The 18,968-nt window shown below is 41.0% G+C and overlaps 1 protein-coding gene across 1 annotated transcript in view; it reads right to left on the bottom strand.

The window, feature by feature from the left end:
* tulp4a (TUB like protein 4a) overlaps positions 1–18,968 on the bottom strand; it is a 491,793-nt gene that overhangs the window by 380,537 nt on the left and 92,288 nt on the right. The window contains exons 2-4 of the mRNA XM_041217482.1: positions 18,526–18,654; positions 8,171–8,332; positions 1,923–2,103 (exon numbers count right to left, since the gene is read on the bottom strand). Coding sequence (XP_041073416.1) covers positions 1,923–2,103; positions 8,171–8,332; positions 18,526–18,654 — 472 coding nt within the window. The remainder of the gene's footprint in view (positions 1–1,922; positions 2,104–8,170; positions 8,333–18,525; positions 18,655–18,968) is intronic.

Below are 18,968 nucleotides of genomic sequence, written 5' to 3'. Positions count from 1 at the left end.
ATTGGTGGCCAACTTCCCCACTTCTGACCTTGCGATGGAGCAGATGACAACAGTTGAGCCTCAGACACTATGCCTGAGTATCCCTTTAGGGAAGAAAATCTGCCGTCCTTACATGGTCTGGTCTACATGTGGTCTTAAACAACCACAATCATCTTCCTTTCTACTAGATAAGACTCCAACCATTTGAGAGTTATTCTGCTGATTCCCTCTGTCTTCAATTTTGCTAGGGCTTCGTGATGCTACATTCAGTCAAATGCTGCCTTGATGACCAGTGGCTATCACTCTCACATCATCTCTGGAATTCAGTTCTTTTGTCCATGTTTGGGCCAAGGCTATAATGAGGTCTGGAGTTGAACAGCCCTGGAAAAACCTCATTTCAGCACAGGCAAGCAGGCTGTTGCTGAATAAGTGATACTCGATAGCAATGTCGAACACACCTTCCATTACTTTGCTGAAGATTTGGATGGCTGGGGGGTGGTAATTAGCTGGCTTGGATTTATCCTGCTTTTTGTGGGCAGGGCAATTTTCTGCATTGTGGTAAATACCAGTGGTGTAGCTGTATTGGAGCTTGGCTAAGGGCACATCTAGTTTTGAAGCCCAAAACTTCAGTACTACAGCCTGGGTGCTGTCTGAGCCCATAGCCTTTGCTATATTCATTGCCTTCAGCCATTTCTTGATATTTCATGCAGTGAAATGAATTGCTTGAAGACTAGCATCTATGATGATGGGGGACTTCAAGAGAAGCCTGAGATGGGTCCACAGCACTTCTGGCTGAACATGATTGTAAATGCTTCAGACTTGTCTTTTGCAATGATGTGATGGGCACCTACATCATTGAGGATCTAGATATTTTTGGAGTCTCCTCCATTTAGTTGTTTAATTGTTCACCACCATTCATGACTGGATGTGGCAGGATGCAGAGTTTTGATCCGATCCATAAGCTGTGGGATCACTTAGCTCTATCTACTACATATTGCTGTTTAGCGAGTAGTTCCCTCTGCTGTAGCTTCACCAGGTTAACATCCCATTTTTAATTATGCCTGGTGCTGTTCCTGGCATACTCTCCTAAACTCCTTACTGAACTAGAGTTGGTCCTCTAGATAGGTGGTTAATATTAATGAGAGTGATATGTTGGACTATGGGGTTACACACTGTGGTTGAATATAATTCTGCTGTTGCTAATGGCCCAGTGTCTCATGGATGCCCAGTTTTGACTTGCCAGATCTATCCTGAGTCTATCCCATTTAACATGGTGGTAGTGGCACACAACACAATGGAGGTTGCCCTCAGAGTGAAGATGAGCCTTGATCTCACAAGGACTGTGCAGTGCTCACTCTTACCAATATTGTCTTGAATCTACAACAGGTAAATGATGAGAATGAAGTCAAGTAGGTGTTTCCCTCACTTTGGCTCTCTCACCACCTGCTGCAGTTCCAATCTGGCAGGTATGCCCTTCAGGACTTGGCCAGCTCAGTCAATAGGTGCTATGAGTCACTCTTGGTGATAGGTATTGAAGGTCACTTAGCAGAGTAGATTCTGTGCCCTTGCTACTCAGTGCTTCTTCCAAGTGGTGATAAACAAGGAGAAAAACTGATTTGTCAGCTGAGGGAGGGTGGAAGACAGTAATAGCAGGAGTTTTCCTTGCCCAGGTTTGACCAGATGCCATGAAACCTCATGGAGTCCGGAATGTACGCTGAGGAATCCCAGGACCACTCTCCCTTGACAGTATATCACTGTTCCTGCCAGTGCGACAGGATATACCCAGAGATGAAAATGGAGAAGGCTGGGACAAATACAGTGCAAATACTGGGCCAAAGCAATTACATACTTACAATGCTAGTACAATATTTAGTAACCACAAAGGTTTTATTTCTATAATTTCGCAATCAGAAGCATTATAACATAGATACATGAATAGATACCTTGTGGTGGTGAGTAATCATCAGAGTCTGTGTCACTCTCGCTACTGTCCTCCACAAGAAAACTAGGATAATTCCAAGACATTCCCAGGATACCATCAGATTCATGAAGTAATACATGAGCCAGCATACGTCCATGGCAGTCCATCACTATCACTTGTCCATCAGCTGTACCAAATAGCACCTACAAAAAGATACAAAAAATGGACAGCAAAATACCAAAGGGCCAGAGGGTTTTGTCGTCACAGTATAACAGAATTGTTACAGTGCAGGAGGTGGCCATTTGGCCCATCGTGTCTACAGTGGCTCTCCAAATGAGTACTATGACTCAGTGCCATTCTCCTGTCTTTTCTCCATAACCCTGTGCACTGTTTCTATTCAAATAATCATCCAATGCCCTCTTGAATGCCTCGACTGAACCTGCCTCCACCACACTTCCATGCAGTGCATTCCAGACCCGAACCACTCATTGTGTGAAAAAGATATTTCTCAATCATATTTGCTTCTTTTGCAAATCACTGTCTGATCTCACTGGCTCCACCCCAGAATATCCTGTGTTCTTTCCTGAAGCTATTAACTACAAATATCCTTCAGTTAAAATGACATTAAATAGATTTTAAAACAAAAATAATTGCCAACTTTGTGTCACAAATGAAATCCACTTGATCTTTGGTCATTTCTTTTCACAAATAACATTTAAAAAATTAAACTAATTGCCTGCTGCCAGCCACAAGTTTACTGCTACTCTCCTCTCTACTAAGCTTAATTTTTAAATCTCATACAATGAGAATCAGTAACTAAGTTAACTCATTTACACAGCGATGAGCATTCATTGTTCTATGCAAAAGAAATGTTGAAAATGAGGGAGAGAGGGAGAGAGAGATATATATAAGATATATATATATAGATATATACTGATATAGATATATATATAATATAGATATATCTCAATTATAAAGTCTCATTTTAATCTAGCTATACATCAGGGGCAGAATTTAGCCCTCAATGGGCGGGTGGGCACCACCAGCTCAGTGGTGGGCGGGCAGCCAAACTCTGCCACCAAAACAGGCACTGCCGCTATTTTGAGTGGGCGGGCCAATTAAGGCCCACCCAATGGGCTGTGCTTCCTTTGCAGGGGGGAGGGTGGAATTCTCCAACTGTCAAAGTGCGCTCTTTCACACGTGCGCACTGCTCCCTGAAACTAAGTGCTGTGTCAGGGAGATTGGTGACAGTTTAAAAAACCTCAGAATTAGAAAAATAAAAAATTATTAACATGTCCCCCTCAAGTGACAATGTCACACGAGATGGGACATGTTAATAAATATGACAAAGTTTATTAAAGATTTTTAAAATGGACATGAACCAGTGGATGAGGTTTCATGTTTCATGTTTTTTCTACTGCCCAGGGCTCTTAAGGTTGGACAGGCAGGGCCTTTAATTGGGTTAATTATCCTGGGTTAATTGGCCATGACAGGTCGGTGGGCGGACAGCTGATGTCGCTGTCCGCCTGCCTTCCTGAATATTTAAATGGGACGGGATGACATCAAGGGTTCCTCCCGACCTCATCCCACGTCATTTTCCCATCGTGGAGCGGGCCCCGCCCCCAAATCGGCGACGGGAAAATTCTGGCCCAGATATTGGATGCAATACATTCTCATTACTGGGGCTACAATCATGGTGGTGCAACAAGAGGGCATTTCAGGCTTCATAATAAACAAATTGTAAATGAAAGCCAAAATCTTTTCTCATCTTCAAACATCTAACATTTGATACAAACTCAGGTTTAGTTGCATTCGGCCATTCGCATTACTCAATCACAAAAACAAAGGGGCCTTAAAAGTAGAATTCATGATCTTCTATTTCAATACTTAACACTTCAAAATATATTAAAAAGGAACACTGCATCTACACCTATGTAAGCAATGTTTGCCATGTCATCACAGAGTGGGGTGTCCTCACAAACCTGTTACATTTGAAATTGCCTATGATATTTGTAAGTGGCACTATAACATGGCCTTCCAAGCTTTGTGCACATGAATAAATTTTTAGATAATATTTTGCCTGTCTTATTCCCCATAACTATGCAATTCCTCTGCAAAAAAACAAAAAAGCTCATAAATAATCTTTATCTGAAAGGTAGATCTGGGGTATCTGCCATCCTATCATGCATCCTCGATCTTAAAATGACAAGACAAAACAAACTGAATGTACTATTAAAGGGACATGTGTGACTTATAGACTGGAAAAGGTACAGAAGAGAAAGAACACAAGTGAAGGCCATATACATCTTCCACCTTGTAGGTAGATTCTTAATGCACTTGTTTTATGGGCAGGCAATTTTAGAGAAAATTGAAAGGCCACACGACTGGTCTGTGCAAACCAAATTACCTATGTTAATAATGTAAATTAGACCATTCACCAAGTTTTCCTAAATCAGGTGACATTTCATCCTCAGCTTGCAGCTAGCTCATGTAAAATGGGCATAAAACAGAGAAACAGGCCTAGTCACATCCAGTTTGCAGTAATTTGATTGAATACTATTTTTTTGACAGTGTGCATTTCTCTGCTTGTACATTTTTTCTGAGACCTTTATTTTGATAAGATATACTTTCTGAGTGCAGGTTGCTGGTAACCAAGTTGGGAGGATGGAAATTCCTTTGGATTATTTCCGTATCTTTGCATGAATTGGACGCCAATTCACAAATACTCAAAATCTTCAAGCACAAGGAGGAATGTTTGATTGTTCAACAACCTGGTGTTTATAGGTCAGGACACTCCTGCTTGGTTATGTCACACGAAACTGGCGTTTGGAATCTTTCCTTCATGGAATCCTAAATCATTTGGTGCAGGCTGATCTACAGACAATAATATTTCCTGTATTGGTGAAGCCTACTACTGCACCCCATACAATCCACAGTATTCTTCCAGGCCACTTCAAGGGAAATGACAGATAAGCCAGCCCATTCTTCATTTCTACATAAAGCAAGTGGTTGACACCAAGGGCTGGATTTTATGTGCCCCCAAAGAGCATGTTTTCAGTCAGCGGGGGGCACATAAAATAGTTCGGGTGGCTAGTCCATCACCTGCCTCCAAGCTGATCCCCATAATACGCTGGATGGGCGAAAGTCAAAATCAACAGCCCACCTGCCATATTTAAGTGAATAATTAAAGGTCAATTAGGCTTGCTAACTTGAATAATACACTGACCATGCCATAATACGGTTGGCGTGGACAGGCAGGCAGGAGTGGGCAGGCTGCTTTTAAGGCCTACATGAATAAAAGGCACCAAAGAAGGGGGTACCTCAAACAGAGGGAGTTGGGGGGGGGGGGGCAGCCTCTGTGCATTGAGGGCACACCCCCCGAGATGTCAACCCCCTCTTTCCTTCCGCACCACCGCCCTACAATACCAACCCCCCCACCCCACTCTCTGGGGTCTAGGATCCCTCCCGCATTAAAACCTCGGGACTTACCTTTCTGCAGCAGCCATGGTCTTCTTTGTCCTCTTTCCTGCAGTCTCAGCGCTCACCACTGAGTTCTGGCTCTGCTGGGATTGGTGGAGCTGCCACCAACCATTAACCAATTTAGCCTGGCTGCAGGGAGGGCTTCCTCGAAGCGTTTCAGTTTCAGGACGGCTTTTCTTCTGGCGCGACGAATCTGGAGTAGTCTTTTCCATAACACAGTTTTATTCACCAAACCACAGAGCACAGTCACAGACTCCCCTTTCCATCCTTCCTACAGCTGTGTACACCAGTTCTTATATATTTAAGAATAATTCCTTAATCTTTCCCCAGTTAGCAACGGCTGCTCTCACTTACAAACTAAAACATGCACTTCATGTAACGCGATTCCAACATTAACAGATTCCCTTCTTTAAAAAAAAGTGTATTTTAATTTTCGGACAAATAAAACTGATGATAGGGAAAAAAGTCACACATTTTCAAGACTCCGGTGTTAATTAATGGTGGAAATTGCATCCTTTCAATAGCAGGCAGAACCATCTTGGGAATCAGTCCACAGGGGAAACGCTTTCAAATGATTTCACTTGCCTGCAGATGTGCTGCTTTAAACATAAATCTGGAAACTTAATAATAGCACTGCAACCTGCCACTGTGTTCATGTCTCCTGTGAGCAGAGGAGCTGCAAGCACAGCAGGGGTCCCATTCGATTCCAATAAACTTCCATCCGACCATGAAATCACTGGCTATTTGGTCCCTCAATGGCCTTAACTGGAATCCCGCCACTGCTGGGCAGGATGCCATCCACACACCCAGCCCACCCTTGGGAAGAGTGGCCGGAGGCTAGACCTCATTGGAGAGCCCCACAGGACCCTCAGCCACATCCAAACCTGTCGCCAATGGGCTCCGAAAATTCCAAATATGATTTTATAAGTCCTGTAAGTAATTGCAAATATTATTACAGCCATATCTGAGGACTCAATTTTCTCCATAATGGGTAATATGTGCAATATTTTTTACTCAACAGCTACCTGATACATTGATTCAGTAATTTTGCTATATGGAAGCAAATGATAAATGGCTCTCATGGTTACATTATGGAAGGACCATAGTAATCATCAGAAATTGCATGCAGGGTTCCAGACCGTCCATGAGCAATGGGAGACCTACTGGTAACCATATATGCATACATGTAGATAAATACAAGAAAAGTACTTTTTTTAAAATCTGTTTTGCAGCTAGACTTTACAGTAGATAAAATCTAATTCTACTTATTTAGTATAAAGATAAGTATCAAAGTTCATGGTTGTATTTTTCACTTAATGAAACTAAAAATCTTGAAACCAAAATAACATTCAGTTGATAGGCCAACTATCTGAAAAGTTTATTCTGTTTCTCTCTTCACAGATGCTGCCTGACGATCAGTATATTTCCATCATTTTCAGGTTTTGTATTAAAATGGTTCCTAAGGCCCCCCCACCCCCACACCACTACATTTTCACCTTCAGATTTAACCAGACTTGAACAGACATTTCCAGTTTGCTTATATGTTTGGGCTACAAAGCTAAATAGATTCCTAAAATCTTTTCCAATGATTGGACTGAGTAATAAATGATGTTAAAGGAGGAAAAACTGGAGTTAATCAACCTGCAATTATACAGCATTTTTTTTGTATAAAACCTCCCAAGGCACTTCATGGAACGATTATCAGTCAAAAGTTTGATACCAAGCTACGGAACATGTTGGGACAGATAATCAAAAGCTTGGACAAAGCGATATGTTTTAAAGAGCACCTTAAAAGAGGAGGCGGGTTTAGGGAAAGCACTGCAGAACAAGAGTCTAGGCAAGTGAAGGCATGCCATCAATAGTGGAGTGGTTAAAATAGGGGGTACACGTGAAGCCACACTGAAGACCACTGAGATCTTGAAGGCTTGTCGGGCTGGAGGAGGTTCCAGAGGTATAGATGGGCAAGGCCACAGAGGGATTTGAAAACAAAAAGTGAAAATTTTACGAGTGTGGTGCTGCCAGACCTGAAGCTGATGTAGGTCGTTGAGCATGGGGGTGACGAGCAAACAGAACTCAATGCAAGTTGGGATAGAGGGATCAGAGTTTTAGAAAAGCTTAAGACTATGTAGAGTGGAAGATAGGAGACCAACTGAAAGAGAATTGGAATAGTCACATCTAGAGTTAATAAAGGTATGGTTGTGTATTTCAAAAGCAGTTGAGCTGAGATGAGATGGAGCGGAGTCAGACGGTATTACAGGTCAAAGTAGGTGACCTTGATGATGGAGTGGATATGTGGTCCAAAGCTTATTCGGTGTCAAATATGACACCAAAGTTGCAAACAGTCTGGTTCCACCTCGGGGAGAGGGGTTGAGTTGGAAACAGTTTGTGGCAGGTACTGAAAATGATGGTTTCAGTCTTCCCATTATTTAGCTGGAGGAAATTTTTGTTCATCCAGGACTGATGAGCAATGTGACAAGTCACAGACAGGTGGTAGGCTGGAGCTGGGGGTCGTCAGCATATATGTGGAACTCGATGGATGATGTCGCCAAGGAACAGCACATAGATGAGGGATGTACAGAAATTTCACATTTATACCATTTATTGACAAACCCATAGAACTCAGTAAAGCACTAAAATTAAGTGCAATTCTCACTATAATAATTTTCAGTTTTCCTTCTTTCAGAGAAAAACTGCTGAGAGCACTCCATCCAAGTAGTAGCTTATAATGATGTTGTTCGACTGAAACATTGCATTGCTTAGATAGCTAAAATTCAAGCACAGTACTGATACCTGTTGATCATCAGGTGTCCATATTCCACACGTAATCTGGCTGTCCAAATTAATCTCAGAAGACCAATGTCGCTGCCCACTGACAGATCCAACTAGCACAAAGCCATCTCGGTAAGAGATGAGTGCTTGAGTACCATCATGGCTCCAGGTAAAGTCACTCACCTGAAAAGCAGAATGAGGGGAAAAAAGTCGTTTGCTGGAATTAAACAATTCATGAATTTATTTTATTCCCTTTTTCCTGTTTATTTCTCCTTGTTGGGCTATAGATTTACTAGCAGACCCTCCTCTGCTTCACCTAATTGTCACAAGAGTCTTCGCAGCTGTGCCAGATTTTCTCAAACATATAATAATCATTTATAACAGAGGCTGCTGGATAGCAGCTAGGAACAAGGGCCCTGGTTAATACTCCCCTTCCTACTTTATGAGGCTAATTGCAGTGCTCCAACCACCACCCTGGTTAAAAACTGTTAACTCAGCACAACAAACATTTCAAAGGTAACCTAAATATTTTAATTGCAAAAATGAAAATAAATTTAACAAATCATTCAGTGAATCAGGAATTGCTAGTTCATGATTATCCTGTCAGTGTTCAACCTGACATACCCAACATTGTTTCACTGGCTGTCCTCCCCTTCTAGAGGCATCTAATAGGACTCTCAGCAGGAAACCAGTTATGATGGTAAACAAATCATCATTTGCATCAATTGGCACAAAGGCTTATGAGAACTTAAGTGCCTGGATACAAAAATTAAGAAAAATAGATAAATAATAATGGTTCCAGGAATGAGGGACTTCAGTTCTGTGGATAAACGGGGAAGGCTGAGGTTGTGCTCATTTGAGAAGGTTGAGAGGAGATTTGGTAGAGGTGTTCAAAATCATGAGGGGTATAAACAGAGTAGATGGAAATTGTTCTCTTTGACGGAAGGGTCGAGAACCAGAGAATACAGATTTAAAATGATTGGGAATAGGATCAAAGGTGGCACGATGAAAACTTTTTAGACAGAGAATGACTACAATCTGGAAAGCCTGCCTGAAAGAGTGGTAGACACATATTCGATTGTGGCTTGCAAAGGGAACTAGATAAACACTTGTAAGGAAACTGCAGGGCCACAGGGTTAGCGGCAAGGAGTGAGACTAGCTAAAATGCTCTTGCAGAGTGATGGCATTGGCTCAATGAGCCAAATGGTCTACGCTATAACAATTCCATGATTCTAAGAAAACCAAAACTACAATTAGCTTTACACATCACTGTGCCCTGCCATTGGTTATACTCACCTAGCAACAATGAACATAATGATCATTCTTCATATCGGACACTTTGCATGGAGGAAGTGGATAGCCAGACCCTTCATTTGAATGTAAGCCAGTTTCAGATTTTGTCTCATGCAAAGCATCTGGTCAAATGAAGGGCTTGGCTATTTGCTTCCAATTTACCGGATAATGCATCAGGATGCAAACCAGATACACTCCTGGCACCATAAAACTGTACAGTAGATGAGAAAACTGGCAGCTCAATTAACAAAATGTGAACAAGATGGCCCAGGACAACTGTCTTTCTATTTTCTTTTGTGGGGAGCAAATGTCCTGCGTTCACAGCTCCATTACATAGCTAAGAGAAAATTAATAGCAATGCTCCACACACACTGATACTGCACTCTAGAGTCTCAAAGCATTGTATCAGAATATTATCTACATCAGATGCATTTTGTCTATAAACCTTATATGTTCGTATTATTACATTGCCAGAATTCAGGTTCTTCTCTCTTTTTCCACAAACTTCTTCAATGCACTTGCATCAAAGATTCACATAAAGAGAGGCAGAAACAACTTGACATAATCAGCAAATTATTTTTCATCTATCCCCAAAACTATCAGTGTGTAATGATCAGTGTGTAAATAATTCTTCCAATCCTGAAACATTCATTACTTTTAACCTATATCCTCATATTCTATTGTTAATCACTTACCTTGGACTAGTTCTCATGTATTACCTTCCCAGTACTATATAAAATCTTAGATACCTTTCTTAATATGGTTCTACCTCCTTTTGAAATTGAAGAGCCCCTATATCTCCAGTCTTTAATGTAAATTCTAGGCATCAACTTCATGGCTTTCCCATCTCCAGGTTGTGAATTATTTCCTTTGTGCCTTGATAACAAAGCAGTCTGGCAAGAATACCTTACAGCTCTGGTGTTAATTCCTTTGATTTACCACTGATCCACTGATTTACCAATACATTCCATTCACTTTGTTGTCACTCTCTAAAGTGAGTTGGAAAGTTAAGTGCCTAATCTATCTTTTTTTTCTTTCGTTCATGGGCATCACTGGCTAGGCCAGCATTTATTGCCCATACCTAATTGCTCTTGTTCAGAGGGCATTTTTTTTAAAGAAGTCAACCACATTGCTGTGGGTCTGCAGTCACGTGTAGGTTTCCATTAGGGAAGGTTTCCTTCCCTAAAGGACATTAGTGAAACACATGGGTTTTTATGACAATTGATAATGGTATCATGGTCACCATCAGCCTTTTAATTCCAGATTTTTTTAACAATCAAATTCAAGTTCCACGATCTGCCGTGGTAAGATTTGAACATGCGTCCCCAGAGCATTACCCTGGGTCTTTGGATTACTAGTCCAGTGACAATACCACTATGCCACCACCTCCCCATCTAACACATTAGGTACCTTTCAATTACAAATTCAGCTTAAAAAGGCAACCAATTTTTCCTATCAATGTGCAGTATTTTACACGTGCATCTAATAAATTTTATTTAATTCGCTTCTTTACACTCCCCTCTTTGTAAGTCATTGGTTATTTTCTTCAACTCAGCAGCAAACTCCCCAATCCATTTTTACAATTTCTATGAATTTACCATTCTGCATTGACAGCTTGGATTCAGAAAGTCAGAAAAGGCCACAATAGTCTAGCAGTGGCCTAACCAGTGTATTATAAACGTTTAGCATAGCTTCCTTGCATTTACGCTCTATGCTCCTTTTCACAAAGCGAAGGATCCTGTTGGCTTTTTTTTTTAGAACAGTCTTATTGAATCACTCAGCTCCTGACCTCAATACAGCCTTGATTCAAACATGGACAAAAGAGCTGAACTCCCGAGGTGAGGTGAGAGTAACTGCCCTTGACATCAAAACAGCACTTGACCGAGTGTGGCATCAAGGAGCCCCAGCAAAACTGGAGTCAAAGGGAATCAGGGAGGAAACTCTCTGCTGGTTAGAGTCATACCTAGCACAAAGGTAGATGGTTGCAGTTGTTGGAGGTCAGTCATCTCAGCTCCAGGACAACACTGCAGGAGCTCCTCAGGGTAGTGCACTAGGGTCAACCATCTTCAGTTGCTTCATCAATGACCTTCCTTCCATCATAAGGTCAGAAGTGGGCATGTTCGCTGACGATTGCGCAATGCTCAGCACCATTCACGACTCCTCAGACACTGAAGCGGTCCATGTCCAAACGCAGCAAGACCTGGACAATATCCAGGCTTGGACTGACAAGTGGCAAGTAACAACCGCGCCAGACAAATGTCAGGCAATGACTATCTCCAACAAGAAAGAATCCAACCATCTTTGACCTTCAATGGCATTACCATCACTGAATACCCCACAATCAACATCCTGGGGGTTACCATTGATCAGAAACTTCAGTTTCTGAACTGGACTAGCCATATAAACTCACCTCCTGACTCCCCAAAGCCTGTCTACTATCTACAAGGCACAAGTCAGGAGTGTGATGGAATACTTCCCACTTGCCTGGATGAGTGCAGTTCCCACTTCACTGAAGAAGCTGGACACCGTCCAGGACAAAGCAGTCCGCTTGATTGGCACCACATCCACAAACATTCACTCCCTCCACCATCAACATACAGTAGCAGCAGTAGTACCATCTACAAGATGCACTGCAGGAACTCACCAAGGCTCCTTAAACAGCACCTTCCAAACACATGACCACTACAACCTAGAAGGACAAGATAGACGGGAACACCACCACCTGGAAGCTCCCTTCCAAGCCACTCACCATCCTGACTTGGAAATATATCGCCGTTCCTCCACTGTCACTGGGTCAAACTCCTGGAACTCCTTTCCTAACAGCATTGTGGGTGAACCTACACCACATGGACTGCAGCGGTTCAAGAAGGCAGCTCAACACCACCACCTTCTCAAGGGCAACTAGGGATAGGCAATAAATGCTGGCCCTGCCAGCAAAGCCCACATCCTGTGAATGAATTAAAAAAGAGGCCATTCAGCATGTGCTGACTCTAAGGTAGAGCTTCTTTCCCATGGCCCTATAATCTTTTTTCCTTTCCAAGTATTTATCCAATTCCCCTTTGAACATTAATATTGAATCTGCTTCCATCAATAGGTTGGGCCTGTACTCAATGGAGTTTAGAAGAATGAGTGGTGATCTTGCTGAAACATAAAAGATTCCGAGGGGGATTGACATGCTGCTAAGATGATGTTTCCAGTCATGGTGGAATCTAGAACGGGGGGCAGAGTTTCAGAATAAGGGGGACTCCCATTTAAGGTGGAGACAAAAGGAATTTCTTCTCTCAAAGGATCATTAATCTTTGGAATTCTCCAACCCTAAGAGCAGTGGAGGCTGGATCATTGAATGTACTTAAGGCAAATTTCTGATCTACAAGGGAGTCAAGGATTCTTATGAATCAGGCACTATTCTTCTATAACAAATCCGTGCTAGCTAACCCATATTAACGGATGCCTTGTTCTCTAAAAAATTTTTAATTTTGTCCTTGAAAATGGTCGTTAGTACTTTTCCCTTCAATTATGTTACATTGACTGGATACCAGGTTTATCCCTCTCTCCTTTTTGAACTGAGGTATAACATTTGCAATCCTCCAATGCTCTGGCGCCACTGTCATATCCAAGGAGAAATGAAAGACTGTGGTGAGAGCTTCTCTATCTCCATCCTAGCCTCCCTTAGCAACCCAAGATGTGTTTCATCTGGATCTCCCTCTCTCCTTGCTGCCATGCCCCAAGCCCCATGCCCCAACATGCCCTGGTCTGTTGACTAGGATCCATACTCAACAGTCATCAGCTGCAGCATTCCGCCACTGGCTTTTCCACCTGGCAGCCAGCAAAACCTGTCAAGCCAGCCAGTAGAAAACAGAATGAAAAAATTGCCATCTGATTTCATTTTAAAATAATTTATTGTACCTGCTTCTACCACTCTCGTAGGCAGCAAGTTCCAGGTTATTATCACTCACTGGTGTTTTATACAGTTCCAGCATAACCTCCCAGCTCTTAAATTCTATTCCTCAATTACGTTTTCTTGACCACCTCATCTACCTTACCTGCCACTTTCAGGGATCTGTGGGCATGCACTCCAAGGTCCCTTTGTTCCTCCACACTTCTCAGTATCCTACCATTTATTGTGTATTCCCTTGCCTTATCATTCCTCAAACGCATTATCTCATATTTCTCCAGACTGAACTCAACTTGCCATTTTTCTACCCACCTGATTAGTCCATTGATATCTTCCTGCAGTCTACTCCTTTCTTCTTCATTATTACCTTACAGGGTCATTTTTTTGCATCATCTGCATGCTTCTTAATCATATTCTCTGCATGCAAGTCCAAATTATTGATATATACCATAAAAAATAACAGACCTAGTCCTGAGCCCTGCAGAACTCCACTGGAAACAGCCTTCCAGTCACAATAACATCACTCTTTGCTTTCTGTGTCTGATCCGATTTGGGATCCATCTTGCTACTTTGCCTTGGCTCCCATGGGCTTTTACTTTTACAATTAGCTTGCCATGAGGGACCTCATCAAAAACATTCTAAAATCCATATGGACTACACCAAATGCATTACCCTCATCAACCTTCCTTGTTACTACCTCAAAAAGTAACTCACACTAGTCAGACAAGACCATTCCTTAACAAATCCATGCTAATTGCCTTTGATTAATTTTCTAAATGAAGATTCCTGTCCCTCAGAATTTTTCCAATAACTTTCCCACCACCAAGGTTAGGCTGACCAGCCTATAATTATTCAGCTTATCCCTTTCTCCAGTTTTAAACAAAGGTGCAAAATTGGCTGTCCTCCAGTCCTCTAGCACCACAGAGAGAATTGGAAAATGATCAGGGCCTCTGCTTTTTGTTTTCTTTCTTCTTTTAACATTGTGTTCAAGCCTGGGGATCTGATCCACGTTCAGATGTTCAACCTCTTAATACTTCTTCTCTTACCATGTTAATTTAATCTGACGTTTCACACTTCCCCTCCCTGATCGCAATGTCTGGCTGTCCCTCTCTTTTGTGAAAACACGCATTAAGAACCACAGCAATGTCATCCAGCTCCAACAACGCCCAAGAAGTTTAACAACTTCCAAGGCAAAACATCCCACTTAAACATTCACTCCCTCCAAGATCAACACACAGTGTGTAGCACATAAAAGATGCATCGCAGCATTCAGCAAACCTCCTTCAACAGTATCTTCCAAACCCAGGAACTTTACCACCTAGATTGACAAGGGCAGCAGATGCATGGGAACATCACCACCTGCAAGTTCCCCTCCAAGTTACACACCATCCTGACTTGGAACAATGTCGCTATTCCTTCACTGACACTGGGGCAAAATCCTGGCACTCCTTTCCTAACAGCATTATGGGTGTACCTACACCACATAGGCTGCAGCAGTTCAAGAATGCAGCTCACATGGGCAACTAAGGATGGGCAACAAATGCTGGCCTAGCCAGTGATGCCCAAATCCCCTGAAAGAATAAAGTAAAAAAAAAAACAGGTATTGCTGAAAAAAAGACATGTTGTCAAAATTTTTTGTCTTGCACTCATCAGGACAATTCACATGAATACCAAATGTAAAGGGAACAACAATTTATCCTGCATCAAAAGAAAGTGCTGATTGGTTGACAAGTGAACTCTGATTTGTAGAGGTGTTGCCATGGAGAATGTACCAGTTAACTGATGACTGACAGTTAACTGTCAAGCTTTGTTTAAATTCAAACCAGGCAGGTTGACTCTGATTGGGCTAGGTATTGCCTTGGGGGATGAACCAGAGAATGGCTGTTGCCTATTTTGTTTCGTTGAAAAAGGCGCAGTGTGTGGATATGTTCTTTCTGTCTGCAAAAGACAGGGCTCTGCGTATTAAGATATGTAGCTTCTTGAACATGTACGTGAGCCACACTATGAGCCACTATAGATAATCTAAATTGGTTGACAGTATAATTCTTACCACACTCAGGATTGTTTAGCAAATGTTGTCCAATCGCAGAATCCCATCTAATGCTGGGCACTATATTTTGCGTTTTTCAAGAATGGGCTGGTTGGGTGCAGTCAGTACCTTGCCTCTTGCGAACAGCTGAAGGGACATGCTGTTTGTTATGATCAGCCAGTGTTTGGGACATACAGCCTAGCATCACATCAGCACTGAAATTCATATGCTTCATTACTCATTTGTGTGATCGGCAGAACATCTTTTTGGCTTGACAGCAGCATCCTGCTTCAGGTCAACACAACTCATGCTGCTACTGCATAGTAGCAGCAACAGCTAGCTTCATCTGTTGTTCAAATTTTTGAGATACCTTACCCTTCCAGGGTAACCTGAGGTTGCCTGGGCACTTTTCAGGAAAGGAAGTGCCAGCCTTAGGCCCAGTCATAAGTTTGCATGATATGCAGCTAGCAATGATCAGATCAGGGTAGCCATTATCTCGCAGGATGGCTTTAATGTGCCTTATTTCATCATCAAGCTTGCATGATGAGCAAATGGCTCAGGCCTTGTTTATGAGGTTGCCAATAAAGCCAATCTTACAGCATGTGGAACTGTATAAATCCCAACATGTATATTTACGATTGAAGATAAGCTTCCAGTAGATGGTAGAACTTCTTTGTAAATTTCTCAACCAGCACCCCAAAAAACTTGACACAAAGGTTACCCTTATGAGCCCTAATAGTTCAAGCTCTTTATTTGGTTATCCTCTTACTCTTTATGCACTTATAAAAAATCTTTGGGTTTTGACTTTTACTTGTCAATATGTCCTTTTTTAATATGTCCTCTTTTTGCTTTCCTAATTTTCTTTTTAATGCACTTTACATACTCCTGTACGTTTCCCACTGAGCTCACCGTTTCTGTCATAAGCTTCCCTTTTTCTCTTTAACCTTTCCCTTAAGCCTTTTGACATCCAGCAGTTCTAGATTTGTCGGTTCTAGGTTTGTTAGTCGACCCTTTTTAAGGAACGTACTTGCTCTGAACCTTCATTAACTCTTTCCTGAATGTCTCCCACTGATCTGATTTACTGATCAGGGTCAAATTATTGATTTACCTTTAAGTAGCTGTTTCCAGTCTATTTTAGCTAAATCATCTCTCATCTTAGTAAAATTAGCATTTCACCCAATTGAGAACATTTATTCCTGATCTATTTTTGTCTTTTTCTATAACTACCCTAAATCGAGTTGAACTATTATCACTTCCTCTACCTGACTTCGATTCTTATTTTCCAAGCAGTTTGTGGCCTCCTTATTCTTCCTGTCAAAATGCACCACCTTACACTTACAATAAATTGAAATTTATTTGAAAATTGCACACCCATTCTGAAAGTTCATTTCTGAATATTAACTATACCACCATCCTGAAGTGCTGAAAACGTACTTTGACTCAATCATGGAATACCATTTCCCACCTTTTGCCAGTCTGAGTAGCTAGTTTTAAGTCCTACTTTGTTTTTTGTTTTGTAGCCATTTTGCTAGCCACTGAGTAACTAGTCCCCTAACTTCAGATGCTTTGACCTTAGTCAAGGCCAAGGCCAAACTTTGCAAAATAATTTAAAAATTCAAATCTATTGCATTTATATTGCCCTTGCCTACTGTTAGTTTTTTAAAGAATTCAATAAATTGACTGGAGAGAAGGGAAGCATTTAATAAAGGTATAAAACATTCTTTGTTAAATAATGTAGATGAGTATTATGGATTAAGGATGAATGTATATTAATAACTGGTTAAAAGGGAAAAACTATGTGAATAGACCTGATCAGCTAAAAAAAAACGCCTCATGGGATTTTTTAAGAGGTTGTAAATATACTTTTCAAAAACACCAAGGCAGCAGGACAAGAGGACAACGGTTCAACAGCTTTAAAGGTGAATTTAGAACAGATGATGGCACATTTCAAAAAGGGTGATTGATAATTTGAATAAGTTTTGAACAAGTTTTGAAGAGGAGCGGTTGAGGTTTGGGCAATGACTCACTAAGCAACAATTAAATGTTACAATGAGCAAGTTTGGAATTCTGGAACTGAGAGATCAAATGGGCAGAAGGGTCTACCAAACCTATTTTCTGACTACTAACTGCATGATTTCAATTAACTCAAATTGCTTAGCCACCCAAAATAACTGTGTTTTCAAAAGTGAAAAACTTGATATTTACCTGTTAGAGAACGAATATAACAAAGATGATTCAGGTTTTTTGAGGTACCAAATCAGATCAGAGATCAATAAAAAGGAATACGTCATTTTTCAGAAGAGGGCATCCACCCAATCAAATTATGAGCAGCGATTATGCAGGTTAGGTATGTTCTCAATGCAGGTTAGGTATGTTCTCACTGAAGGCTGAGGGGTGATGGGATTACTGCTTTTAAAACTCTAAACTCATAATCTAGATCATGACAAGCTGTTTCACCCAACCCATAACAGCAGAATGAGAAGATGGCCCTGTGTTTAAAGTGCATGTAAAGTGTCAGTAGTGAATTGCTGAACCACCAGATTGGATGGATTTCTTTCCAAAAATATTATTTTGGAAAACAGTAAATGAGTAATCTGAGACATGAAATATGGTACATATATATGTTTGAAACAAAAAATTGACTTTAGACATTTCCACCACTGGGGTTTCCCTTGAATCTTGGGTCTGTTCTAAACTAATTGAGAGCAATTGATTGCCTTTGTTGAGTCATGTAGTTACCAGATGGTGAATTAGGTGGATGTTGACATTTTTAAATCTAGCTATTTCTATGTTCCTATTTATAAATGGACAAAGTAACTTTTGTAGATGAATAATCATCAGATGATTTAAACAAAACAACCATTGGCCTCAAGGTTATGCGGAGGAATAACAGATGCAAGTCTGAAATGAATCTCTGCGCTACTTTGGCAAAGGCATTGACTGGTTCAAAATAAATGGATTAATACCACTAATGAAAAAGGAAGTTCAAATTAATACATTAAACATACATGCCTATTATTCCATTGCATAATTTAAAAATTATGAAACCAATCAACGGAATCTGAACCTTCTGAGAAAAGTTTGATGTTTTTCAAATGTAAATGTGATCAATTAAAAAAAACAATAGTTTCAAATTTTTCATTTGAAGAAAATGTTTACCTGTGCTCCACGATCATTGACTAGCTCAACTGACCACCTCCCTTCGTACTGAATCCACACAAAAATTCCTCCATCAGCATCGCATGTCGCAAGTTTCTGAAATGGTTCATTCCACCGCACAAGTACCACCTAAATATAATCAGCTAAAGTTTAGTACATGAATTAGAGTAATGGGGAAAACAATTAACTACGCTCGAGTTGCAAAATCAGAACCATAAAAGGTTAAAAAATACATTAAGGGATATGATTAAAGGAATTGAAATGCTGACATCTCAGCAATGTACTTTATTAAAAGTTATATCTCCATATCAAGATATCATATTTTGTAAACAGATGCAAAATAACAAAATAATTTAAATTTCTAAAACAAGTTCAGGAGAACTTCCTTGACGAGGAAGGAGGCAATGTTGGATTTGGTTCTCGGGGAATAAGGTAGGCCAAGT

This window comes from Carcharodon carcharias, chromosome 2 (genome assembly GCF_017639515.1).
Source record: "Carcharodon carcharias isolate sCarCar2 chromosome 2, sCarCar2.pri, whole genome shotgun sequence".
Classification (NCBI taxonomy): Eukaryota; Metazoa; Chordata; class Chondrichthyes; order Lamniformes; family Lamnidae; genus Carcharodon; species Carcharodon carcharias.
Note: the sequence above shows the minus strand (reverse complement) of the source record. Positions and strands in the feature narration are given on the sequence as shown.